We start from the raw sequence: 26,406 nt of genomic DNA, 5'->3' as shown, positions 1-26,406 counted from the left end.
TCCTGTCAAACCCTCGTGCTCGCAGTGACCCTTGGCCAGTGGCCCAGTTACAGGCAATTCAGGCAATATAAACTCCTGCCCAGAAGTCTGTCTTCCTCCCGCCCCAAGCTTCCCTTGACCAGCATGACGTGGGACGCGGTGTCCCTCCAGCCCTTGCAATCCAGGCCATTTCCCTTAGTACCCGTAATAAATTCTTCACTGGCCGCCAGGATTTTCTCCTGCTCTATCTCTGCCTCTGGAGCAGTGGGCATGGCATTCGCTGGGGCGGGCGGGGGTGTTGGTCATGGTTTGAGTTGGCCGGGAGCCCCACAGTGATGACAGATTACCTGCCTTCCCTTTTGCAGGGCTTTACACGCTGGGCTCCCTTGTCAAAGGTGGGGTTAGGATTTTTTCCAATCCCCTCTTGACCTGGGTGAGATGGTGATTTCCATTCCCCGGGGATTCATCAGCAACTTCTGCAGCCTCTGAAACTGGGGATGGTTTTTAGTCCCAGACGGCTGCCTTCACCTCCCCTGTAACCGCCCATAACAACTGGTCCTGGGAGTTTTCCTGACCACCCATCGTCTGGTCAAATGACACGTTTCACGCAGGCATTCAGCAGGCGTGCCACTGCCAAACACTCGGAGGTTTCCATGTGTCCGTTGATAGGGCTCAGGGCTGCTCTTCAATCTTTCCAACACCTTGTCTTTAAATGTCTTGTCCACCCCAGCATCGCCCTCCTCCGTATCATTACAAACTTGTCTGGCTTTCCCAGCTGATCTGGGACCCGGTGCCCCCCACACCGTCTCTCCAAGGCGGACCGGCGCTCTTCTGTACGTCAGTTTATGGACCGGGCAGATCTTCTCCCACTCTCTGGTGCTGGCGGGTGGGAGGGGGGAGGAGTGCTCATTAGCTGGAGAAATGCCGTTAGCTGCTCCAGTACGTTGGGCTGCATTGCTCGAGCTCTCATCAGCCTCTGGTTGGCTCTCTTCCCCTGCCTGAGCTGCTTCAGTCTCGGACCTGCAGTCCCCCCATCAGTCTCTGGTCTTCGTCTTGGGCGTTCAGGGCTTCAGTCAGGCCGGTTCCCCTGCAGGACAGTTCCCACTGTTTCCTCTGTGGCATCGTCAGGGACAGGAGAGTCCTCGGGCTCTGCCACCTCTTCTTCACTGGTCAAAGCTTACGAGCAAAGCTCTCAGCTCCTGATCTGGGGTTTGCCTTTTACGGGATATTCCCCTCTGCAAACGTAACCGTTCAAGGTCTTTCCTCCCACGACTATCACAGGCCCCGGGTCACTCACTCATTGTGTCTATTCTTTAACTTGCAAAGTTCTCAGTGCCAGGTTTACATTTTTAACAGTGCAGGGATTCTGATCGCTAAACATCGCCGACCCATGGGATGTGACTCCTGACACAGCTACGCCGGTGCCAAGCTGCCCTGCCGGGGTCCAAGAGTGTGAGAGCCAACCTCCGGCACTGCCAGGGAGCAGGGCACAAACCCCACAGGGGCGGTGAGTTCTGGGCTTAGGTTTCACCGAACCCATTATCAAGTGTAAACTCCTCAAGCACCACAACAGCATGAACACGGAGTCCCAGGCAGTTCCCCCAGGTACCCGATCGGTCCCACCGCCTAGGCAAGTCTGCCTTTGTGACAGATGGTCTCTTACACCAAGAATCACAGCAATATTCAGGTTACTCCCAGTCACTTACCCCAGGTCCGGGGCACCTCAGATCTCACACCAAAGACAGCGCTTGTAGCCAGTCCTATAATAAACTATCGCCAGATTTATGAGCTGGGAAAAGGAAAAGCGAGTTATTGGTATGGTTAAAGCCGGTAAACACACACACACACACACACACACACGAGTTCTGATCTTAAGCTTCCAAAGGGAAGAGAAGCTGCTATACTAAGCAAGCTGTGTGTGACTTTCAGCGCTAAACCAGTCTGAGCAGCTGGGGATCCCTTGCTTATGCCTAGAAACTTTGCCCCCAGAGTCCAAGCAGCACAGAGATCCCAGTTCCTTCTTGTTAGGGGATTTTATTCCCTTCCCCGCAGGTGCTCGGAGTTGCAAACTCATCTGATGGAGGAATCCACTTGCATGACTCATCTTCAAGGGGGCAGGGCAGAACCACGTCTTTTGTCCTTTTCAATGTCCCACAATAGCCTGTCTGGCGTCGATGGCCCTTCCCTGTCGGCCAGAGTGTAACACCTTCTGGTGGAGACCAGTGACCGCCTCTCGCCTGGCTGGCGAGTTACATGGTCACAGGGGCTCGGAGAACAGCCACTCAGACATGACCGTACAACATGGGAGACAAAGGCCGTAGGGAGATTCACGCTGGCGGCAGCTCACCAGGGTTCAGTAAAGTCTAAACACCAAACGCATTCTTAGAACCCGAATACCTATTTTAACAACCCTAACAGGGGAGCCAGGCTGATCCCAGCTACACACTTGTCTGTGTTCAACTGAGGATAAACTGGCGCCTGGTCCGCCAGTGTCACGCCCACCCCATGCACCTCCCGGACCGGAGCGTCAGCGCATTCTCCTGCAGGGACAGATCAACAACCCTGCCCCAACAACCTACACTAGCTTCGTGTCACCCCCCCTACCTCCCTCTGGCTGGGGAAACCCTCCTTGGATCCAAAACGTCCTGTTTGCCTCAGTCGCTGGCTTGTGGGTGGGCTCAGAGATGGGGGTGTGGGCTGGACGTGGGGGGTAGTGGCTGGTTGTTGCTCTTGGAGGGGAGTCTCGCTCCCTGAGGCTGCGTTAGTCTGGCGAAGTTGAAGAAGGGGCTGTTGCCCCATGTTCTCCCAGCTAGGGAGAGTCTGGGGGTGCGAGGTTGGTGAAGCTGCTGGGAGCCGCTGGCGTACCCCGGATTGCAGCTGGCACTGCGCAGGGGGGGCCTGTGACCCAGGGATCCATAGGTTCATGGATCCCGGGGTCAGAAGGGACCACTGTGATCGCCTGGTCTGACCCCCCTGCATAACACAGGCCAGAGACCTGCCCCACAACAATTCCTTTGGTCCTAGGGCAGATCTTCTAGGAAACCACCCAAAACTGTTCTTGGTCCTGGGGCAAGATGGGCAGCCCCCTGCCTGGGATGTTTAAAGCACTGAGGAAATAAGGAGTGATCCCGCCTGAGGAGCGTGGCCTGGCTACCCCCCGCAGTTAAACCGGTTTAATTTAAACCAGGTTCAAACCAGTTTAGTGAGAGCAGTGCAGAGCCAGTGTGGATGCTCTGACTGCGGGGTCGATTCCTTCCCTGCGTAGGGAAATTGCTACAGGTCACACCCCCTCTGGAGTCCGACTGTCCACACAGCAGTTGGGGCCCTGCACCACGTCCAGATCAGCCCCGTCTGCACTTAGCAGGCGTGCGGCGTGCGGCCAGGGTGAGCTGACAGCGCCGCAGCTCCCGGCGCGGACACTTGTAACAAGCCCCGTGTCGGGTGCAGCACAGACTGTGGGTCCCGCCGGCCCCGAGCGGCAGCCAGACGCAGCAGGGCTGCCCCCTGCCGGGGCAACAGAGGGGCAGGAGGGGTGAAGCGAGGGATGGGGGGCGGGGAGCTGGGGGGCGCTCTCTGGAGCCGGGGGGTGGGGGTGGCGCTCAGGAGGGGCCACATCCAGCGAGATTTAACCCCCCGAGGTCAACCGCCAAGACACAGGCGGCGGAACGGGGGGGGGGGGCCTTTTCCCCCTTTCCAGTCCCCGCACACCCCCGCCCCAGCACCCCTCGCCCCTGCCCAGCCCCACAGGCCTCTGCCAACAGACACAGACACAACCCGACGCTGGGGGGCAGGCGGGGCCATGTCCTAACTGGGGTCAGCCACTAGGGGGTGACATACGCAAGCCTGTGCACCCTCCCTTGGATACACAACACACACACAACCCGTGCACACCTGATACACAACACGCCCCCACTCCCATATGCACCCCAGTACACAACACACACACAGATACACACCACGTGCACGCCCTGATACACAACACACGCCCCCACTCCCATAACACCCCAGTACACAACACACAACACATACACAACAGGCTCACACCCTGATACACAACACCCCTGATACACAACACACATCTCACACTCCCATACACACCCCAGTACACAACACTCCCCCACAGATACACAACACACACACCCTGATACACAACACACACCCCCACACACTCTGATACACAACACCCCCCCACTCCCATACACACCCCAGTACACAACAAATGCACACCCACAGATACACAAGCTCACACCTTGATACACAACACCCCCCCAAATGCGCAGCACCCCCAATACAACACACACTCACCCACACTGACACACGCCTGGCCCCTCCGTGGGAAGGTGGTCTGCGGGGGGATGGGCACGGAGAGGGTGGCTGCCAGGCCCTGCCCCCCGCCTGGTTCCCGGCCGCGCTGGGGGTGGGAGGGGCAGAGCCCCCCGTCTATCCAGCCTCTGTCCCCAGACCCGGCTCCGGGGCATTGACCTGCTGCCGCGCTCGCCTGGCGCCTGCAACCCCTCCCCGCCCACGCCCGCCCACGCCCGCCGGCCCAGCTCGATCTCCAGCGCCCACGGCACCGGCCCCTGGGATCACTGGGCGTGGGAAGGCGACAGCAGCTACGGACGTGGGCCGGGGACACGAAGCCGCCTAGCCATGTGGGGGGGGGGGGGGCATGGCAGTGGGGGCCCCTCCTCCGGGCCGCAGGACGGACACAGCACCCCTCTCATCCCAGGAACCGGACGGCAGCCCAGCCCGTGCCGAGCGGGGAACCCCGCAGGGTGGGTGGGCCTGGCACACTCATGGACGCCCGGGTGCCCATCAGCGCCTCCCCCACGCCTCGCGCACCCCCGCCCGTCACAGCCGGTGGGGGACGGGGTGCAGTGCGGGCTGGGGGGGAAGTCCTGGCTCTCAGCTCCCACTGCTCTAACCCGCTAGCCCCCACTCCACTCCCAGAGCCAGGAATGGGACCCAGGAGTCCTGACGCCACCTCCCCCCTCCGCTCTACCCACTAGGCCCCCCTGTCTGACAGGGCAATGCAGATGTGCTGTTCCCCCCACCCCGGGCAGAGGGGCAGGGGTGCGGTGCCACGTATGGCCGGAGCCCAGGACTCGGGTTCGAATCCAGCGACTGACTCCCACGGCCTCTGGGCCTGGTCGCCCCCCCTCACAGCCCCCATGTGTACGCCGGGGGGGCCATGCCCGTCTCCTCCCCCCCAGGGCCAGCAGCGAGGGCGGCTGGTCTGTCACCACATGATGAATGGCACCAATGTGTCAGGCGCGTCGCCCCGAACACGCAGCCCTGGCCCAGCCGGGAGCCGGCGCTGTCACCGCACGGGCGGGTGGGCAGGGCTGGGAGCCGGTCCCAGCCCCCCTCCCTGCGGCACCTGGCTGCATGGACGTCCGCCGGCCCCCAGCCCAGCACTGGCTGTGCCCCCCCCCGGCTGCCTGGCATGGAGCCAGCTGCACAGGGCACCCGGTGCCCTGGGGCGGATGGGAGGGGTCTGAGGTCCACGCTGCGTTTAGCTTTGCGTTTGCCCGCGCCCAGGGGCGCGTTGCCGTGGGGCCGTTCTCCAGTGGTGCTGTGGTGCCCGTCATGGCGGCATGCCACCCGCTCGGAACCGGACCCCCAACCCCGCGCCGCCTCTGCGCCCCGCGGCCCTACCTTGGGCAAGCGCTCGGGGTCTCCGGGGTGCCGGGGGATCACCTTCTGCAGCCGCTGGAAGCCGTAGTCGATGGTCGGCTCGTTCAGCGCTGGGGAGGGAGGGAGGGTCAGGCTCCATGGGCCGGGCGGGGGCTGTCTCTAAAACCCACCCGCCGGAGGGGAGGGGCTGGCACTGTCCCGGTGGGGGAAACCAAGGGCGCAGGGGGCTGACTTGCCCGTGGGCACACAGCCAGGCCGCAGAACCCAGGCGTCCCGGGGTGACAAGGGGGGAAGCTTTTGTTACGAGTCCACGACACCTGCGCCTCAGTTTCCCTCCAGACCTTGCGCCTGGCTCCACCCCCGCGAGGGGCGGTCAGGACGCTGTGTGCTCTCAGGGCAGGCCGGGAAACGCGGGCGGGCGTCTCACCGACCCGTCGGTGCGAAAGAGCGGCCGAGTCCAACCAAAGCCATGGAGAACCCGAGACGAGGAGGGACAGAGCGCCCACCCGCCGGCCCCGGGAGCAGCCTGCCTGGCTGGGAGTGGACCAAGGGGGGGAAGGGGACCAAGGCTGGCTGCCCTCTCCGGGGGCCGATGAAGGCCAGAGAGAGACAGAGCCGGCGGTGAACCGGCTGCGCCCGGCTGGTGCTTTGCCGGGGGCCGGCCAGACGGACGGGGCTTTAACCCCAGGCCTGCGCCCAGGTGCCCGACACGCCCGGCTCTGTCTGGAAACGCAGCCGGGCGTCACTGCAGACCTGGCCAGTGCGCTGCTCCGGCAGGGGCACAAGGCTGGGCCGAGCTCCCGGGGCGAAGCTGGGGGGCTGGAGCCCAGAGGCTCCATCTAGGAAGCAGGGCCCAGTGGAGGAAGGGTGGGGCCCAGGGGGGTCCTCCCAGGGACCCTTTAAAAGCTGGGGCGTGGCCCCGATCCCACGGACCCAGGACACCTGGACCCAGCCACGTGCTCTGCCCCGCTAGGGATGGACGTTGGGGAACTGGAGTGAATCCCGGGGCGGGCGGCTGTGACGTCCTTGCCCCCCGCAGGCGAGGGCAGATCCGCCCGGCCCGGCCGCGCCCCTCACCTGTGTAGACGAAGCGGCCGGGCGCGCCCTTGCAGAACTGCTTCGATTTGTAGGAGAGCGTCACCTCCACCACGCCGGGGATGTGGCGGGGCGGCGTCTGCACGCGGATGGCGTGAGGGGTGATCAGCTGGAAGGGGCGGAGAGAGGGGGGCTGAACCCATGCGCGGTGGGGAGGGGGAGATGCCCCCCCAGTCATCCCCAGGGCCAGGCGGGGCTGGGCCCCCCAGGGGAAGGGTCTGACGGGCGGAGCCGCAGCGGGACCCAGGAGTGTCCTGGTGCTGGAGACGGGCCGGGGGGAGGGACCCGCCGGGGGGAGGCGAGGCTGGATCTGGTGGGGCCGGAGCTCTGAAGGGAGCGGCTGCAACCCATGGCAAGGCAGGGGTGGGGCAGGGTGGGGGGCAGCGGCCCCCGGTTCCACGGGAAGGGGGTAGGGGCCCCCTCCTCCCTTCCCAGCTGGAGGGCAGGTGCCAGGGAGGAGGGGTGCAGGGGGTATGTGTGGGGGGGTGCAGGGGGCGTGGGGGGATGCAGGGGGTGTGTGTGTGTGTGGGGGGGGGGGGTTCCAGGGACACACTCGCCCACCTCGCTCCACACCAGCATGGTGCCGAAGACGACCTGCAGCCCGTCGAAGAAGTTGTCCCCGATGACGATGACGGTGGCTCCCCCGGTCGTCCACCCCTCGCTGGGGCTGATGGCCTTGATGCAGGGGGTGGCTGCTGCGGGCGGGGGGCAGGAGACGGAAGCAGGGTCAGCGCCCGCCCGCGGGGGGCACAGAGCGGGGGGGGGGCGGGGGGCAGAGGAGGGGAGAAAGACGCACACAGACACGGCAGGGCTGGGACGGTGGGATGTCAGACAGACAGACAGAGAGGAGGGGTGTGGACGGACGGATGGAAGGAGGGGTGTGGATGGACAGACGGCTGGATGGGGATGGAAGGACGGAGGGAGGGCAAGAACCTCTGGCCGGCCCAGCCCCTCTGGCCAGCCCAGCCCCGGGTGGGGGGCGGGAGGGATGGGGAGCCGCCCGGGGGGGGGGGGGGGGCTGGCATCGGTTTCTGGCTCAGGCCTCGAGAGCGGAGCTGGTGGGTCGGGGCCGGGGCAGTCACCAGGGGATGGTGATCCCGGCTGTGCAATGCTGGTCTCTGCTGGGGGGCGCGGGGGAGGGCATGGGGCTGCGGGTGGGGGGGTTGTGTCTCTCTCTTCCACGGGCCCTGCAGAGTTCCAGCAGCTGGGGCCCCCCTGCCCCTCGGGGAACGCGCTGGCCAGGGCGGGACCCACCTGCTCTGGCCCGGCTGCTCCATTGCTCAGTGCGGCTCTCGGAGGCCGTTTCTCAGGCCCCGGCACCCCGTGCCTGGAGACCCCCCCCATGTAGCTGGGGCCTGCCCACTGCTGGCTCTGAGCCCCCCCGCCCGCCCGCCCCCGACCCCGGGCTGGGTGCTGCGGCAGAGCCGGGGACGCTCACCTTCGGAGGGGTCCAGGCGTCGCGCCCGGCGCCCGTGCTTGGAGTTGTTGTGCACGAACATGTTGTCGGAGACGGCCAGGACGTGGCCATCCACGTTCACCGTCGTCGACACCACCACCTGGCCAAGAGCGAGCCGGCGTTACGCCCACCGCGCCGCAGGGGAGCCAGGCCAGCAGGGGCCCAGCATCCCGCTGCCCCGGGCCGGCTCTCAGGGACGCATCCCCCGTGGGGTACAGTGCCCCGAGCTCTCCCCGGGCGTGCGAGCCACCGGGCACAGGCGGCTCAGGTCCCGGGTACAGTCCGTAGCATCCTGCCCCGCAGTCGGGGCAGCCCATCGCACCGCAGAGTCCTTGGACCCCCCCAACGGGGCAGCCCATCGCACCACAAAGCCCCTAAGCGCCAGCGGTGGCCCAGCCCCCTCGGAGCCGGTCCAGGGGGCTGAGCACCAGGGTCTGAGGGCACGTAGGCACGGACCCGTGCAGGCACCAGCGCACTGTGGGAAAGCTGGGGCGGGCAGGCTCTGGAGCACGGGAGCAGCTCGGTCCCGATCCCTGGGCCGCGACAATCCCCTGCTGCCCTGTGGAGCCAGGGCCGGTTCCAGGGGGACAACGGGGCCAGGTCAGGCCCAGCCTCCGGCCCGGCTGCCAGGTCTCCTCCCTGCCCCCACCCGCCGGCAGGCTCCTCGGGGTGGCGGCTTGGCTGGTCTCCCAGGAGCCGCGGCGCTATGCAAATTGGATGGGTTGTTAATCATGTAAAAATGTCACAATTATCATATCTTTCTGAGAGAGCCTAATGAAGGCGCCTGCCGTGGGTGTGAGCCGGGGAGACGGGCCAGAGCCGTCTGCCGAGCGGCCCCCGGCCCAATGGGGGTGCTGGGCATGGCAGGGCAAGAGGGGGCCGGCGGGGCAGGGCCAGCCCTGCTGGGGGTGGCCGGTTTGCTGTGAGCCCTCGCCGTGGGATACAACGGGGGGCGCTGTGCCCGGGGCAGGTTCTCCTCCGGCTGTGAGAGCCAGTGGGAGCGGGGACGCTAGACGCAGTGCGCCCTGGGTCCGCCAGGTGAGTGTGACCGACTGTGCCTCGGTTTCCCCATCTGTAAAAGGACGAGACTCTGCTCTTGTTGTAAAACTCTGCGGGGGCTGCCTGAGAGCTGCGGACGACCGAGATCAGACCGCCCCTTGGGGTTACTGACCCCTGGCCGCCTGACGTGGTGGGGGCGGGACGGTGGGAACCGATGCCCCCGGGGGTCTGATACCAGCCCACCTCCGCCCTGCCGAACGAACCACGTCACGCCTTGGCCAAAGCCCTGGTCCCTGATGATCCCAGCTTCCCGGCCTGGCTGGAAGGAAAAGCCCCAGTTCCCGTGGGCTGGGCTGCAGTCCCCCAGCGCTGGTGAGTCTGGGAGCGCAGACGGGGTCTCGGACACATGGCTCCCCACTCCCACGGACGCAGCGGTGGCCGGCAGTCGGACAGGCCCGCCTATGCCCCGGGAACTGGCCGTGGTGCCAGGCTGGGTCTTCACCTGGGTCTTCCCCAGCACGAGGCCAGCACTCAGACAGGACAGACCGACAGACACACCCTCCTCTGGCCCCCGCCCAGGTGCTATTGAAAGGGAGAAGGCGCCACTTTTCAGCGGCCTTCCTCTCTGACTGGGCAGACAAGCGGCTCTGAGAGGAGCCACGGTGCCAGAATCCAGTGAGATTGGGGGGCATCGCTCCTAACTCCCTTAGGTCCCTTGGAAAATCCTACCGCTTTCAGGCGCCACGGACAGCAACACCCCCCACCCCGAGAGTGGGGAGAGCTGAATCCCTGGCCTGAGCCGCCCGGTGGGGCTCTTGTCCTGGCAGCACGTTCCCCCGCCAGCAGTGGGGCGTCTGCCCCGTTCCATGGGGAGCCCCATCGTTCGGTCCCTCCTCGGCGACGGGGAATTAACGAGCCTGGTTCGAGTCAGAGCTTCCCGCCCGAGTCCCCACGAATCCCCCCTTGGCCCGGCTCCAACAATCCCCGCCGGGGTAACGGGGCCTGAACTCAGCTGCTCCCTGCCCCAGCCGGACACCGGGGCCTGGCTGGAGGGCTGACCCGACCCCACACACTGAGCCGGGGCCCCTGTCCTGGGGGGAGGCTGGGTGGGGGGTTCACCTGGAAGCGGCGCATGTCCCGGGGGTTCCCCGCGTTCTTCAGGCAGTTCTGGTTGCACTTGAGGAAAAACTTGAGGAAAAACCTGAGAGAAAAGGGGGAGAAATCCAGATATTTAATTGGGGGGGCATGGCTGTCCATCCTACTGGGCCTCCATCCTATGGCTCCACTGCCCCACCCTACATGTCCCGGGGAGAGTCCTCCCCCCCCCCGGTGAATGACCGGGGCCGGGCCAGCACCCTCGGGGTGTCGTGGGAACCAGCAACGTTCCCAGGCCCTGGCTGCCTGGTGGGGGCCGTGCCGGCCGGTGGGCACGGAGCCATGCCCTGGGACGGGGGTTGACTCCCAGGCCTCGCCTCCGTGCCCGTGGGGGGTGGGGGTGCAGGGTCGGTGGGTGGGCGGGTGGCGAGGGCTGGCAGATCCGGGGCCAGCGGCACCCACGGCCCGCACGTGCACAGGGACACCCCACCACGCGTGGCTGCCCCATCCTCGCAGCACACGGGCAGGGGCCCCCCGCCCCGGCGAGCCGACGCCCCGCCCGCCCCTCCCCACGAACACGCTGCCGGCCCCCGCCGCCGAGCGAGCGCCAGGCTGGCCCTTTAAGCAGCTTCTCCCCAGCCTCTCTCGGGTATCGATCGCCCCCCCCCCCCCCCCCCCCCCCCCCCGGCGGCAGGCAGCTAATGGGTTTCATTGCCCTGCAGCCCGATCAATCAGGGAATCTGAGCCTGGGGATCCGGGCCCCCGGGGAGGGGGAGGAACAGCTGGGATCGATGCGGAGGAGACCAGACCTGCCTCTCCGGGCCCACGGCCCTTGGCTGCAGACAGCACACGGGGGCCCAGCCATTCCCCCCGGGCTGCTCTGGGGCGCCCCCCTGAAGTGCAGCATGGAGGGAAGAGGGAGGAGCCCAGGGGAGAGAGGGCCTGGGGGGCATGCAGAGCCCCATTCGTGTGTGGGGGGTGCATGAGCCAGGCAGGAGAAGGGGAGGAGTCTGGACCGGGGGCAGCCAGCCTGGGAGGAGTGGAGCGACGGATGGGGAGCGAGCCCAGGCCGTTCCCAGCAGCGTCTCCGCCTGATGAAATATTCAGGATGCTCCTACAGGCCCTGTAATGGCCATCGCGCCCTCCATAATTAATGGGCCGCGGCAGCGCGCACGGGGGCTGGCCCAGGAGGAGAACACCCGGGGACGTAGCAACGCGCACACCCTGATAGCCAACACCCGGACACCCGGGGACTTAGCAACGCACACACCCAGATACCCAACACCCGGACACCCGGGGACTTAGCAACGCGCACATCCTGATAGCCAACACCCGGACACCCGGGGACTTAGCAACGCACACACCCAGATACCCAACACCCGGACACCCGGGGACCTAGCGACGCGCACACCCTGATAGCCAACACCCGGACACCCCGGGACCTAGCGACACGCACACCCTGATAGCCAACACCCGGACACCCGGGGACTTAGCAACTCACACACCCTGATACCCAACACCCGGACACCCAGCGACGCGCACATCCTGATACCCAACACCCGGACACCCGGGGACCTAGGAACGCGCACACCCTGATACCCAACACCCGGACACCCGGGGACTTAGCAACGCGCACACCCAGATACCCAACACCCGGACACCCGGGGACCTAGCAACGCGCACACCCTGATACCCAACACCCGGACACCCGGGGACCTAGCAACGCGCACACCCTGATACCCAACACCCGGACACCCGGGGACCTAGCGACACGCACACCCTGATAGCCAACACCCGGACACCCAGCGACACGCACACCCTGATACCCAACACCCAGACACTCGGGGACCTAGCGACGCACACACCCTGATACCCAACACCCGGACACCCCGGGACCTAGCGACACGCACACCCTGATAGCCAACACCCGGACACCCGGGGACTTAGCAACTCACACACCCAGATACCCAACACCCGGACACCCAGCGACGCGCACATCCTGATACCCAACACCCGGACACCCGGGGACCTAGCGACGCGCACACCCTGATACCCCCGAACCTAGCAACACCCAGACACCTAGCAACGCACACCCTGATAGCCAACACCCGGACATCCGGGGACCTAGCAACGCACACCCTGATACCCCAGGACCTAGCGACGCCCAGACACCCAGACACCCCAACAAAGACAGGGATCTAGTGACACACCTACACACACACAGACACCTAAACACACATGCACACCCAGCCACACGGGGATCTACAGACCCCCATACGTCTGGACAGACACCCTTGGGCACACCCAGGGACGCAGCAGCACACACCTACATACGCAGCTCTACCAACGCAGACGACACCTCTACACAGCCAGCCACCCAGGACTGCACAAACCCACACACACCCGGACAGACTAACACAGTGTGTCCAGCCTCGTTGGGCCCCCCACCCCAGCACCGAGCTCCCCCTCCGCCCCCATGGCGAGATCCTCCCGTCTCCGGCTAACGTGCCCGTCCAGAGCTACAGGGGCCAGTGCCAGGCCCGGGACATGGCCCATGCCGGGACAAAGCTGGCAGCTGCTGCTCCTCAGTCCCTAGACGGGAAAAGGCCCCCGGCCCGAACATCACCCAGCCCACGCGGCGAGAGCAGGGTCCTGGGGGAGGAGCAGCCACCGTCCGGGGCAGATTCCCTGAAGCTCGTAGCGACTGGCCTGGCCCGCTGCCGCCCACTGGGCACTGTGGGCACGCCTGGGGCCCCGCCACGGCGCTGAGCGCTTGCAAAGCCAGTTCTCTGCAGGACCAGCTGGCGCCCTTTGGGAGCAGGCAGAGCCCAGCGCAGCCTCGTCACACGTGCCAGGCGAGACCCCCCTCCGGACCAGGCAGGCCTGCTCGGCCCCAGAGCCAGCCGCAAGAGGCAGCCCCACGTGCAACGCATCGCGGGAGCCCTCGCTGGGAGGGGGCCAATACGTGGACCACGGTTCATTGAGACGCTGGCTGCCTCGGGGCCGGGGACTCGGTGCGGAGGCCCCAGGAAAAGGGCTGCCTGAGAGAGCTGGGGCAGGTCACCCTGGCCAAGTCCTAGGGCTGGGCCCAAGGTCCCAACTCCTGGAGTCACGTGAAGAAGTCAGAACCTCAGAGGTCACGTAACGAGATGCCTGAGTGTGCAGAGAGCCTGAAACAGCTGCCGGGAAAAGGCAGAACTGCCCCATGGGGCATTATCTCCCAGACCCACCGCTCCAGGGGCGCTGCCTACACCAGCCCAGCAGAGGATTGTGCGTGTGGCAGGAGGGGAACTCAGCACCCTCCGTAAAGGCGATGCACCAGGCCGCTAGCCGGGGTCAGTCTTTGGGAGCCTCCTGCTGCCCCGGGTCTCCTGGGACACTCGCTTTGGATGAACCCAGTTTATTCTGCCTCCATCTCGGGCTTTCTTCACCCTGGATGATAAAGTCTCAGGGGACAAATCAGGCCAAGGACTAAATTCACCCTCCAGCCCTGCACGGGAGCAGCCCCCACCGTGGATGTGGTGGCTGGAGAAGGGCTGCCCCGCGCTGCCCCCATTCGTGACACGCGCCCGGGTCGGCCCGGCCCACGGGGAGCTCAGGCCAGGGACCGACCCCCAGGCGCCCTCCTCACGCGCAGGGCAGGCGAGCAGAGGCGAGCGCTGCGGAAGCCCTGCCACGGTCGTGGGGCCCAGGGCGGGAGGCAGCAGGGGCTGCAGGCCAGAGAGAACCACCGGGCCCAGGCCGCGTCCAGCAGAGACCCCCGGCCCGGCCTGTCTCCACGCCGCCCCGAGGGGCTCTGACACCTCTCCCCACTCACATCATGGCCCCGGGCCTGCGCCCTCCTCTCCGCCCCCCACTCCTGCCCCGGCCAGGGCAGGATCCCCTGCGGCCCCACAGCCTGATCCCGATGGGGGCAGGGGACGCGGGGCTATTCTTAGCGCCTCTTCGTTAGCGGCTGGGCTAGGGGTGGCCAGGTGTCTAAGTGACAGGTCATCCCTGCTCCCTGCTCTCAGAGCTGGCACCCTCCAGCCCCCCACCCGACCCCGCAGGGCAGGGGCAGGCCTGGGGGGGGGGCGGGGGGGACCTGCCTGGCTGGCTGCAGGCATTGGGAGGGAGGCGGAAGGGTCCTGCAGGAGGAACACACCCTACGTGGGGGCCCCCTACGGCACCCCTTGGAGTGTCACAGCCACAGCGGGGCTAGAACTCAAGCCCCCTGACCCACAGCCCCCCCATCCCAGTCCTGGGCCCCCCAGCTCTGCCCATTCCCCTCATCCCGACCCACAGCCCCCCCCATCCCAGCCCTGGGCCCCCCATCTCCGCTGATCGCCCGCATCTTGACCCACAGCCCCTCCGCCCCAGCTCTGGGCCCCCCCATCCCAGCCCTGGGCTCCCCAGCTCTGCCCATTCCCCCCCATCCCAGCCCTTCTGCTCCTGCCCCACTGCTGGAAGGGGCAGAGCCGGGAAGGGGAGGGGAGCAGAGCAGGCGACTGGGCACTGTGGGGGCAGGAGGCGAGGAGGGGCAGGGATGGGGCATAGCGGGCAGGGGGGCGAGGGGAAGCAGCTGACGGGGGGGCTGGCTCTGCGGAGAGAAGCCCAGCGGGGAGGCGCCCACTTAGCGGCTGATTGAGCGGCAGTGAGTGTGGTGTGCAGGGAGGGGCTGAGAGGCGCGGGGGGGGGGGGAGCCCGGGGGAGGGAGAATCGGGGCCTCGCCATGTGCTCAGCTACACCTGGGGGAGCCAAGCAGCGGCAGTGGGGCAGGGGGACCCCGGATCACAGCCACGCCCTGTGCCCCAGCCCCCCGGCTCCCTCAGGTGCAGGGACCCCAGCCCTCGCACGCGCCCCGGGCATGGGTCAGCAGGGGCTGTGGGGGGGGTCGCTGTCCGGGCAGCCCAGCACACGTCCCCAGGGCTGGGCAGAGGGAAAAGCTCTAAGGAAAGTCACGGCGTCTCCCCCCGCAGGTAACTGCCCCCCGTGCGCTGACTCCCCCTATCCCGCGTCCTGCCCACACTCCTCAGCGGCCCCCGCGACCTCCTCCACGCGGCTCAGCCCTTCCTGGCGGGCCTGGGCACGCGGCAAGTAGCCGGGAGCCATGCCATCAGCTCCATGCGGGCTCAAGCGGACCGACTGCACGCCCGGGGCCCAGCCGGCGCGGAGCAGGGGGGTCTGTGAGGGGAGGGGAGGCCGAGGGATCAGCCGGGGGGAGGGAGAATGAACAAAGGAAAGCGGAGGCCGGAGAGCAGGGGCGGATCTCTCGGCTTGCCAAGGAGACGCGGCCCGGGCGGATGAACAGACCTGCAGCGGGTCCAGGCGCCGAAGGAGATGGGGCCACATAGGCCTTTCCCGTCACGCTACCAGCTCCTGCCCCGTGATTTCACCCGCTCCCACCTGGCCCCGAAGCACACGCAGGCGGTTCCCCAGGGCCTCGCCACCCCCATTCTTCTCCTCTCCCCAGGCCTGTGCCACAGCCCCGCACCCCCTGGGGCTGCCACACTGCCGAAGGATCGCAGGGCGGGGCGGGTGCGAGGGACACTCCCAGGTATGCCCAGCCCCGCCTCCGTCTTTCCCCACTCTTCACTGGTGGGGCCAAGGACTCAGCCAGATCCAAAGAGGGGCTGGACTGTTCTGCGGGTAACAAGAATATTCGGAGCAATCCTAACTAACCACCCACGTGCTGGCAGGGATGTTAAACCTCCGGCTTCGGAGCCCAGCCGATCTCTGAACCACACGAGCTCTCTCAGCCGGAGATGGCGTGTGCTCATCTCAGATGTCTGCCGGTCGGCCGGGACTGACGAAATTCATTCGAGGTGCTGCAGGAACGGTCTGCAGCAATGGCGGCAGCCCAGCAATTGTCTTCAAGAACTCAGGGGGGACAAGAGAGGTCCCAGAGAACTGGAGGAGGGGCTGGGGAATTACAGCCTAGCTTAGATACTTGGAAAGAGACGGGGACACGTCGTTCAACGCCCGGTCTGTGAGCACCCGCAGGACAATGGGGTTAGAGGGAGCAGCCAGCATGGATTAGTCACCAACAAATCATGCCAAACCACGCTACTTTCCTTCCCGGGCGGGTCACTGGATCGGGGAGCAGTAGACAGGCGGGGCTGGATTTGAGTCCTTTTGACACAGCCCCACAGGACATTCTCATGAGCAAATGAGGGAACCGGGGCTTCAATTAAATTACTCCGAAGTGTGCGCACAGCGGGAGGGAAGAGAAGCTCTCGATGGCTCACTGTCAATCCGGGAGGGTGCATCTAGTGGGGTCTGGCAGGGGTCAGCCTGGGGTCTGGCACTATTCAGTATCCTCATTAACGACGTGGGTCCTGCAGCGGCGAGGACGCTAACAGTATCTGCAGGTGCCCCCAGGCGGGGCGGGGCTGCAGCACATTGGAGGGCAGGAGCAGAATTAGACAAATGGGAGAGTTGGTCTGAAATCAACCAGATGACATTTGATAAAGGCAAGTGCAAAGTCCTGCAGTTAGGAAGGGAAAATCAAACGCACCCCAACAAATCGGGGCCTCGCTGGCTAGGCGACAGCCCTGCGGGAAAGGGTCTGGGGGCGCAGTGGATCACACACGGACTGTGAGGCAGCAATAGGATGCGGGCCCAAAAAGGCTGGCGAGCTGCCGGGCGTGTAACAGGAGTATGGTGGGTGATCGCTGCACCCACTCCGCACTGATGGATAAGGCCCAGCTGGGGGGCTGGGTCCAATTCTGTGTCGCCCACGTAGGGAAGATGAGGAGGAACTGGAGAGTCCAGAGGCGAGAAACAAGGGAAGCAGACGGGAGAGGACAGGAAACAGAAGGCCGCCCGGAGCAGAACTTGGCTAACAACACTTGATTACTGTCCCCATCTCTGCACCCTGCGCCCCCACGGACACCTCTCCCCACCAGCACAGCACACCGGGCCCCCATGGCGCGCACATTGTCCCGGCCACACCCACGGCTGGGCTGTGTGCACGGCCCTGACCACGGCCTTGCCTCTTTCCCCTGGCTGGCTCAACGCTAGGCCCTAAGACCGGCCGGGCTGGGTCAGCCCAATGGTCCATCCAGCCCCGCAGCCTGTCGTCCCCCAGCGGCAGTGGCAGGAGCCTGAGAGGCCAGGAGCAGAGCAGGGGGTGACGCCGCTGACGCCGTCACTTTCCGGCAGCCGCAGCTGTGAATGTTATTTGTGGAGCGTGCTCAGCGCTGGACAAGAGAGACAATCTCTGCCCTGAGCAGCGTCCCACCAATGGCCAGAGGCGCCCACCCACGGGAAGGCTCAGGAGCGGCTGTTCTCTGTGGGGCCACCACACCAGAGATGCTCCTGTCCCATACCTGGGGTACCTGGTGCCCCTGGACACCGGGGTTCGGGTCTGTAGAAGGTAACAGGCAGCCCCGCTTCGCCCCCGCCCCCATTCCACATGCTTCAGTCCATCTTGAGGGCCCACGGCTCTGACCCTCTCGCTTCCCTCTCCTCTTCCGCACCTCTCCCGAAGGCCGGGCCGGGTCTCCCTTTCCCACGCTGTGGCCCCTTTCTCAACACCGGGGTGACCCCTCCCGGCTAACCAGGATCTAAGCCGCCCCCCATTTAGCCAGACGGGAAGGGCTGGGTGGCCAGGGCCTCTGACAGCAGCTCTCAACCTCCCTCCGCGTCGGGTCCCTGGGCTAAGACCCACGACTGCTGAGATTCCTAAGGCCAGCCAGCAGCTGACCACGGCGGGCGGAGTAGCTGTGGGGATCCTGGCACTCGGGGGCTGCTGGGCTCTGTCTGGCTCTTTAAAACCCCCACATCCCCACTCTGAGATGCTCTGGAGCCACCACGCTGGGCCCGTGACTGCAGCCCACGCTGACCGGCACGGTCTCCTTGCATTGCCCCGTCGAGCCGAATCCCCCTCTTGGTTCCTGGTGAGCTCTGTGGGCAGGGACGCGCTCTGCGTGCTGCTCGTCCAGCGCCTAGCGCAGCAGGGTCCTGCCACAGGACTAGCCATAATGAATCAGCAGCGGCTAGACCCGTGCGCTCATCCCCCGTCTGCCCACACCCCTTTATGGTTTGTGACACGCAGCCACGGGGCCGACCGGGAACCCTCTCCTCAGACAGGGCAGACGACTGGTCATCGCTCAGCCGAGCGAGCCCTAACATCCCCGTGCCGCTCAGCCCCTCCAGCCCCTGAGCCGGTTCACGGCTCTTCCCCCAACGCCCCAGCAGTCATTGGTGTCTTTACAGGGCCCAGACGGGGCCATGGCAGAGCTGTGCAGAGAGGGAATGCCCAGCCCCGGCCCCAGCCTAGGACCCTGTGCCAACAACACCCCATTGCAGGCTGGGCCGGATGAAGCTGGTGAAAGGGCGTGCATCCTGCACCGCAGAGAACCCCAGAGAGCAGAAATCCGCCTCCTGGAGAGAATGGGGGGAGTGCTCTAGAACCCTACACGCCGCTGCTCTAGAACCCCTCGGGCCCTCTCCAGAGCCTGTAGGACCCACAGAAACACACGTGCTGGCCCCTCTCCGTGCCCACACCAGAACCCCTTTTGCAGCTGCTGGCTCTGCTCTGCCCCGCTCCCGGGCAGCATCAGCCTTACACACACGGCATCTCCCAGAGCTGCAACCACCCTCCCATGTTGGGTTAGGACCATCTCGCCCTGCGTGTGCTGCTCTCCCCCGCCTCAGCGCGAGGCAGGGCCCGGGCCAGCCGGCAATTCCTCCCCGGGAAAAGTCCATCAGGCCAACGCACCGCATGAAAAATCCAAACCCGGCTCGGGGAATGCAAAGGAGGAAAGAAAAATCCCCCTCTGCCAGTGAAGTGAAACCCACCCTGGGAGGATAACCCTGCGCAGGAATAACCTGAGTGAGCGAGCAGGGGAGAGCCAGAGAAGGGACACGGGCACTAGGTAAGGGCCCTGGCCCAGCCATCGCACCAGGTGGTAATCACAGAAAGGAAGGAATGTGGAGGGGGGGGGGGGGGAGGACCAGGATTCCTCCTCCCTGTCCCGGGAAGGATCCAAGATTGACAGCAAGCAAGTGAGCTCAGATCCTCCAGTGACCCCCCACCCGGCTGCTCCCACCCCCCTCCGGCACCGCCGACTTTGACTGAGAGCAGAGGGGGGGAAAATAATAATAAAAACACGTCGGACTTCTTCACCCCCTCAAGCGGCAGCCGCGCATATGGGCCCGGGAGTTAAAAATAAAGACAATGTGCATACATTAGCATCTATAATGCACCACGCTCCCCATTTAATATGCAAATTCCCCGCAACGCTGCCGAACACCTTCTGTTCCGAGTGCATAAATTTGAATTTGCAATTAGAATAATCTTGTATAATTAATGAAAAGCGTCAATTTTAGCTCCTAAGTAATTTGATTAACATGTTGATAGGGCACTTATCGGGCTCTCTAAAGCAGTGGGGCTGGGCGTCAGGGAGCGCAGGAGCCTGGCGGTGAGGGGAGGGGGTCGGGGAGGGAGACGGCTGTCCCCCAGCTGACCTGAGCAAGGCCGGGGTTGCTCGTGATGGATGCAGCGGGGCAGAGAGAGCGATGGGGTGAGAGGAGGACGGAGCGAAGGGAAAAGCATGTGGAAAATCAGGGGCGACGCTTTATTTTAAGGGGCCTTTTAGGAAAACACCCTTTCCCTCGGCACCCTCAAGGTGCGTTTCCGCTGCCCGTCATCTATGGGGCAAGGACCGCCCGCTGCAGGCTCATTTTAAATGCTCCCTCTCAGCAGGTGTCACACACTTCAGGACATCGCCAAACGAGGGGCGGGCGGTCCGCCCAGCGGCGATGTCGGCAGGGAGACGGCTGGGGAGATCCCTGCCCCACAGGGCCCGGTGGGGGGCGAGGGCCGAGAGGGGGAATGAGAGAGGAAGGAGGGTGGGCGGTGGAGAGATTCCCCAGCCTCCCAGGGGCAGCGAGTTGGAAACCCTGAAGGGTCCAGTGGCCATAGCCCTGGAGAACTGCCCTGCAGGGGATGTGGCAGCATCCTGGGGAAGCCCTGGTGCAATGCTGAGGGCTGCAACCATGGCTGGGGCTGTGCTGGCCCCATAGCCACGGAGGGTCCTGCACTCCGGGCCAGATGGGCTGGAGCCAGGCAGAGAGGGGAGGTGGGCACAGGCAGAACCACGAGAGCTTCTTCCAGCCTGGATATTTCCCCCCTGGTTCTCCTGGGAACCACCGCAGATCTGGGCCCCTCGCTCGATGGGGGAACCATTGCTGAGCTGGGCCCCTCGCTCGACGGGGGAACCACTGCTGAGCTGGGCCTCATGGCTGACGGGGGAACCGCCACTGGGCCGGGGCCCTCGCCTACGGGTCCCTCTGCGCACAGACTTGGAAACCCAGAGCAGAAATGAACCTGGCCATCGTGCTGGAAGCTGCCCGTCAAACCAGCCCTCGCCCCTTCTGGCCTCCACAGCTGCCCCCAGCTCTGCCGCCCACGAGCAGGGCGCTAGGCAGAGCGGCTGGGGGGCAGCGAATGGCCCTGGTGAGGGCGGAGGAAAGGCCCCGCAGGAGACGTTCCCGGGTGCGCAGCAGGCGTAGAAGAGGGACCGGCTGGGCACAGATGGCTTTGCTGTTGGGACTTTCTAGAGGTCAGAGGAAAACCTGAGCCCCGAGAGACCTGCCAGCGGCTCCCACCTCCCCAGGAAACCCTGCTCCAATCCAGCAGCTCAGGCCCATCTCTGCCGGGAGCGGGGAGGATAAAGAGCATGGTGCAGCGCTGAGGGGAGGCGAGCGCCAGAGCCGCATGCTGCCCTCCCATCGGGAGAGAGACACCAGAAGCGGGGGACGCCGCGGGAGCGTGGCTAGGGGGAAGGATTGTACCCCACAGGAGATCACGTGCCCCAGGTCACCCAGGGTCCCCAAGTGCTGCATAGACTCGGGGGGTGACCCCCACCACATCAGGGTGGGGCCGTCCCCATCCACGAATCACGTCACCCTCCCCTCCCCCAAATGCAGCCAGCTCTGGGGTGGCACATGGCTGCTGTTTTAAGACCACCCAACTGGAAGGCAGAGTCCGCCCGGGGGGGGTTTATTGCAGCGCTCTCCGGCTGGCCCCAAGCGCACGTGGCCAGGCCACTGGGGTGAATAGCCCCGTTCGTCTAAGCCGGGCCCTAGAGGGATCTGTCGGGCCCCACGGGAGCAGAACCGCAGCCGTCCGGCTCATCTGCACCCCCGCGGCTCGGCATCCCAACGCTGTGGTGGGGTGCCGGCTGGCTGGAACCGAATCAAAGGAAGAGCCCCCGTGCCTCAACCGCCGAAAGCCCGGCATGCAGCACGGGGGACTTTCTGGGGAGGTGCCCCCGTCCCAGCATCGCCCTGCTCAGCTGACGAGAGAACTGCCAGCCCACGACCGCAGAAACGTGCTGGGCAGGAGAAAGAGCCGAGGCTAGCCCAGAGAGCGACAAGCGGGCGGGGAAGGGGGAGACGCCGAAGAGCTGGACGGCGACGGCGGGGGAGGAACTAGCCTGAGATGCTGGAAGGATGCCGGGAAATTGCAGCTGATTCTGCAACCTGGTAGAGGAAGTTCTGAGAGAGGCTGGTGCAAAACAGGAGATGGGCCAGGTGGCCCCCCCTGCCCCCCTGCCCCACCCCCTTGGGAGACAGAGGACGACACGAAGCCTCGTCTGGCAGAAGAAACCAAAATGTCCACGGTGAGCAGCGGCTTGGGAGCCGTGTCACCGGGAGAGAGGATGTGGTGACAGGGCGAGATGGCGGAAGAAGGCGGGGGGGAGCTTGGTGTTTTCCAGGGAGAGTGAAGGGTTTTGTCTCTTCTCCAGTGGAAAGGAGAAAGGCCAACAGAAGAAGTCAGGGATCCCAGAGTCCAGCCCCTGGGCCCACCAGTGGGACCCAGCCGCAGAGATTTCCAGGAAGGCTGGCAGGGTTTGGTGTCTGTGGATGTTGAGCTGGAAATATGCCCCCGGAGTGTCTGTGTGTCATTCCAAGAGCAGGATATCAGCCCATGTCTGGGCCAAAATCCACCTCCTGTCTCCTTGGGATCCTTCACTTCCTGTTCGAGGCCGTTTCCTAGCGCGTTCCAGCCCAGAGGTGGCTGCATTTCACTGCTGGCTGTGAGGCGTGCTGCCTGGGGATCCTGTGGTCCTGTCACACTGACAGGCAGGCTGCAATTCCCTCTCCTTTAGTCCTCATCAGTCACATCTTCTTGACATTTTTTATCCGCTCCAAGGACTCACGTGGGCGCTTCGTTTTCAAGACTGGCTGGAGTCGCATCGGCTCTTTGTGGCCGGTCAGACAAAGCACCTGGTCTGGTCTCTGCTCTCCGGTGGGTTGTAGCGTCCAAGCCCTTCCGGTGTGATCAGGCATGCCGGCAGCGTTGCCGTCTTTGCCCAGGAACGCTGGAGCGGTTCCAGTGCCACCCCTGCAGGTCCGTGGGCAGAGAACGCAGCCAGCGGGCATCGCGTGGCCGTCTGCGGGATACTCACAGCCACCCCCAACCTCCTCCGGGACGCAGGTGCTGCCCTGTCTGTCTCCAAAACTCGTCACAGACATTCAAGCTTTTATCCCCACGCGCCCCTGGGCGACAGGGCGGCTTTCGCCCTGGCCGCTGGGAGCTGACGCACCGAGATTAAGCGACTCGTTCAAGGTCATGCCATTCCTCCGGTGCCACGCCGGTCCTCCACCGCCACGCCGGTCCTCCGATGCCACGCCGGTCCTCCCTCTGCCACCGCTCCAGAGCGTCCGCCGCGGCGCCCTTCCCACAGCACCAGCACCGTGCCCCGACCCTGGGCATCAGGCGTACGTCAGATCTTCAGCGACTCTCCTCCCTGGTGCCAGCCCGCCGGGGGCTCGGCGGTCTCGCTGCTCCCTGGGGTCTGGCCCCCACCGCCTGGCCCTGTCACTGATGGGGCTGATGAGCCAGGGCAGGAGGAAACACCAGCCAGAGGCTGGCCAGATCACTCCACAGGGATGTCCCGCTGCCTCCCACGGGCCCAACCCAGCCACACAGCGGGGGCAAGCCGGGCTCCACTGACGTCACTGGCAGAACTCCCGGTGCCCCTGCGAGCCCGTCCTCTGGCCTCAGTCCCAGCCAACTCACTGCACCCAACACGCTGCTGTCACGGCCATTACCCACGGGCTGCGCGAGGATCCTGGGCAAGCTAACGACAGGCTGGCTATTAATGTCACGGTACCGTGCTGGTGTAACGGTGTGTGGGACATCGTGAAGGCCCCGTGTGCTGTCACAGAACAGCTGTAAGGCCAGACAGCCCAGCCTAGGTACAGGTGATAACGCGGCTGTACCCCAGCCTCCATACGAGCTGTAAACAAAGCCATCAGCTAACCCGGGGCGGGTCGCCTAAGCCTGAACTCAGGAGACAGAGAATTGCCAGGACACCTGCCCCCAGGGAGACGCAGGAGATGGGGGGCCCAGGAGGCCTCCCTGACTGTGGGACAGAGACACGAGCAGACAAAGGAACCAAGCGACTTGTTCTCCGTGATGGGGGAGGAAGGGAGGGTGAGAGAAACGGTCTGGGACAAAGGCTGGATCTTGCTAGATGGAGTTTTTGATGCATGTTTCCCCTTGGATTTGCTGGTAGCCATCTCTGCCTTTCTCGTTACCTGGCCTCATTTTGTCGCTGCTCTTCCGTTAATAAGCGTCTCAGGCCTTCGTTAGAGCACTTCGGTGCCGGGTAACGCAGGGGAGGCTGGGCTGAGGCGGTTTTCCTGTCGCTGTGCAGGTGGCTAACGTCACACGTCCTCTGGGGGATCCAGCGAGAGGGCCTGGTCCCTGCAGGGGGGCGATTTGGGGCGAATGCGGGGCTGGCGGGTACTGAGGTCGGCCCGCCAGGAGTAACCTGGCTGGGCAGAGCCGGGGTAAAGCTGGGGGGCTGCTGGGGTCAGTGCTGTGGATGAAAGCTACAGAGCCACCCCGGGCCCTTACAGGCCTGGCTGAGCCCCAGACATCCCTCCCCCTCTGACTTCCCGGGGCCAGCCCTGGACTCCAGCTTCCTGCTGATCCATGCAAGATCTGCAGCCAATGCATTCTTCCTCGCCCCCGCTCGGACGCAGTGCGGACAGCTTGCCTGCCCTGGGCTGCCTCACAGCCAGACTGACGGACCCCCAGACCCACTGCCAGCCCCCGACCCCCATCCAGCACACTCCGGTCCCCCCAGACCCGGGGAGGTGCTGTCCCCATTCTAGCCCCCAAGGGCGTCTGGCGAGTCCAGGGCGCAGAGACAAGACTAACCCGGCTTCGTGCTGCGTCCCAGGCCCCAGGTGACAACGGCTCCCACAACAGCTGATGGAGACGCCACCATCCACACGCAACCCCTCCGACACGGCAGCCGGGAGCGCCTCCTTTAACTCTCCCCCTAGGGCTCTCACACTCCCCCCCACCTCCCTCCCCACACACACACACAGGCGCCTGCCCTTCGAACCAATAGAAGAACAAGAGGGACGTCTACACTGGGGCTGGCAGGGCCGTGAGCGTGGCGGGGCTAGCTCTGATCAAAGCCGAAGAGCGGGCGCGGCGGTGCAGGCGGGGAGACGGATGAGCTGGCCGAGCGTGTGCCGCGGGTCCCGGGTGAGATCGTGCCCCAGGTGGCCAGCCCCAGAGACCCAGGAATCCCCCTGTGGGACTGGCCCCAGCGCCCCCCTTCCACGACCTGCACTGCCCACGGCAGACACGGGAATGGAGCCATATTGGATGCCAAGGCCAGAGGGACCCTCAGATCATCTGCTCTGACCCCCCGCAGAGCCGGGCCCTGCAGTTCAGCCAGCTGCCCTGCCTCGAGCCCGACCGCGCGCCTTCGGCTAACGCCTCGCCCAGGAGAGCCGCCGGTCTGAAAAGCTGCTTTTCAAGGATGTCCGGAGACGGCGAATCTCCCGGTTCCCTCGGCAGCTCGTTCCGATCGGCCGCGCCATGGGAAACGTCTGCCTCGTTCTAACTGGAGTGTGTCTGCGCCGGCTGCCAGCCCCCGGGCCTCGGCCTGCCTCGCACCGCAGAGCACAGAGCCCGCCCGAGCAACGCAGGGGGACGCGCAGGGGCCAGCCCTGGACTGCGGCCTGCACGGCCACTGGAGAGCCGGGCCACGACCTCCCCATGTAAGGACCCAGGCAGCTCATTCATTTCTCCAGTAAGTTCTTCACACATACACACACCCCTACACCCCCCCCCCCCCCTAGTCCCCCTCCCACACACAAACGAACCCCAAAAGCCCCTAGGAACTAAGCACGCGGTTTCATTTCCACACTGGGGAGGGAGGGTGGGGCAGCGGGACTGTTCTACGAGGTGATTTCCAACCCCTGCCCTCGCCAGCTCCCGGTCCAAACAAGGGGCCTCAGTCTCCGACACAGCCGGCCATGGCCAGCCGATCAGCGACGGCCCTTCAGCCCCCAGCACGAGTGGCAGCGAGCGGCGGCTGGGCTCACCCTCAGCTGGGCCCGGCTCATCCCAGGGGCAGGTGGCTGGTGCCTCGGGTCGTTTCTTTTGCTTGAACGACACGCCACAAACCTGCGAAGGCGCCGGGACGGTGCCGGGGCCAAGGCAAACCTGGGGCTGAGCCCCAATCTCTGATACCCCAGCCGCTTCCATGGAGCAGCACTGCATATACACGAGGGCAAGGGAGAGCAGGGATTGGACGGCTGGCTGGAGGCAATTAGGGAGACAGACAGACCGCTGGACATGTGCACAGGGACGGGCAGACAGAGCGCCCTCCCCTGGTCACTGCAATCTCCCCATGCAAACCAGCCTCCCCACTGCTCTGTGGGGTCTGCGTGTGCGCCCCGCACCGGCGCTCAAGGGGTTAAGGTGTCCATGTGTGTGTCCGTGTGGGTGGGGGGGACAGGGGGAATGCATGAAAGGCCTGCGTGCACAATGGGTGTGTGACTGGCTGTAATGGGTTTGATTCTTCTCCTTCTAATCTCCTCTGCTGCCCTGTCAGCCCCTTTTCTCTCGCCCCCTCCCTGAGTGACAGGCAGTGTCCCGCTGCTCCGGCCTCCCCAGGACACAGCAGATCCTATCGCAGCAGACAAAACCCAGAGAAATGTCAGCGCGCTATCAGCCCTGCCCATCAGCGCCGGCAAGCGCCTTTCTTCCCAGCCCTGCCTCCAGCCCTCAGCGGGGAGAAAACAGCACCGGCATTGCTATTGCACACACGGACACACACGGACACACAGAGACGCATACGCTAGCGCGCACCCACTGACACGGATGCACACAATGACCC

At 65.1% G+C, this 26,406-nt stretch overlaps 1 protein-coding gene across 5 annotated transcripts in view; it reads right to left on the bottom strand.

Annotated features, from left to right (window-relative positions):
• Positions 1–26,406, bottom strand: part of EBF4 (EBF family member 4) — a 64,303-nt gene that overhangs the window by 8,404 nt on the left and 29,493 nt on the right. For all 5 annotated transcript variants that reach the window (XM_067533490.1, XM_067533488.1, XM_067533485.1 and 2 more), the window contains 5 exons: positions 10,286–10,367; positions 8,150–8,267; positions 7,273–7,406; positions 6,694–6,820; positions 5,638–5,726 (listed from right to left, as the gene is read on the bottom strand). In XM_067533490.1, coding sequence (XP_067389591.1) covers positions 5,638–5,726; positions 6,694–6,820; positions 7,273–7,406; positions 8,150–8,267; positions 10,286–10,367 — 550 coding nt within the window. The remainder of the gene's footprint in view (positions 1–5,637; positions 5,727–6,693; positions 6,821–7,272; positions 7,407–8,149; positions 8,268–10,285; positions 10,368–26,406) is intronic.

The sequence above is a fragment of the Emydura macquarii genome, unplaced genomic scaffold, assembly GCF_026122565.2.
Source record: "Emydura macquarii macquarii isolate MOO-44397 ecotype Brisbane River unplaced genomic scaffold, CSIRO-AGI_Emac_v2 contig_3345, whole genome shotgun sequence".
NCBI classification, from domain to species: domain Eukaryota; kingdom Metazoa; phylum Chordata; order Testudines; family Chelidae; genus Emydura; species Emydura macquarii.
Note: the sequence above shows the minus strand (reverse complement) of the source record. Positions and strands in the feature narration are given on the sequence as shown.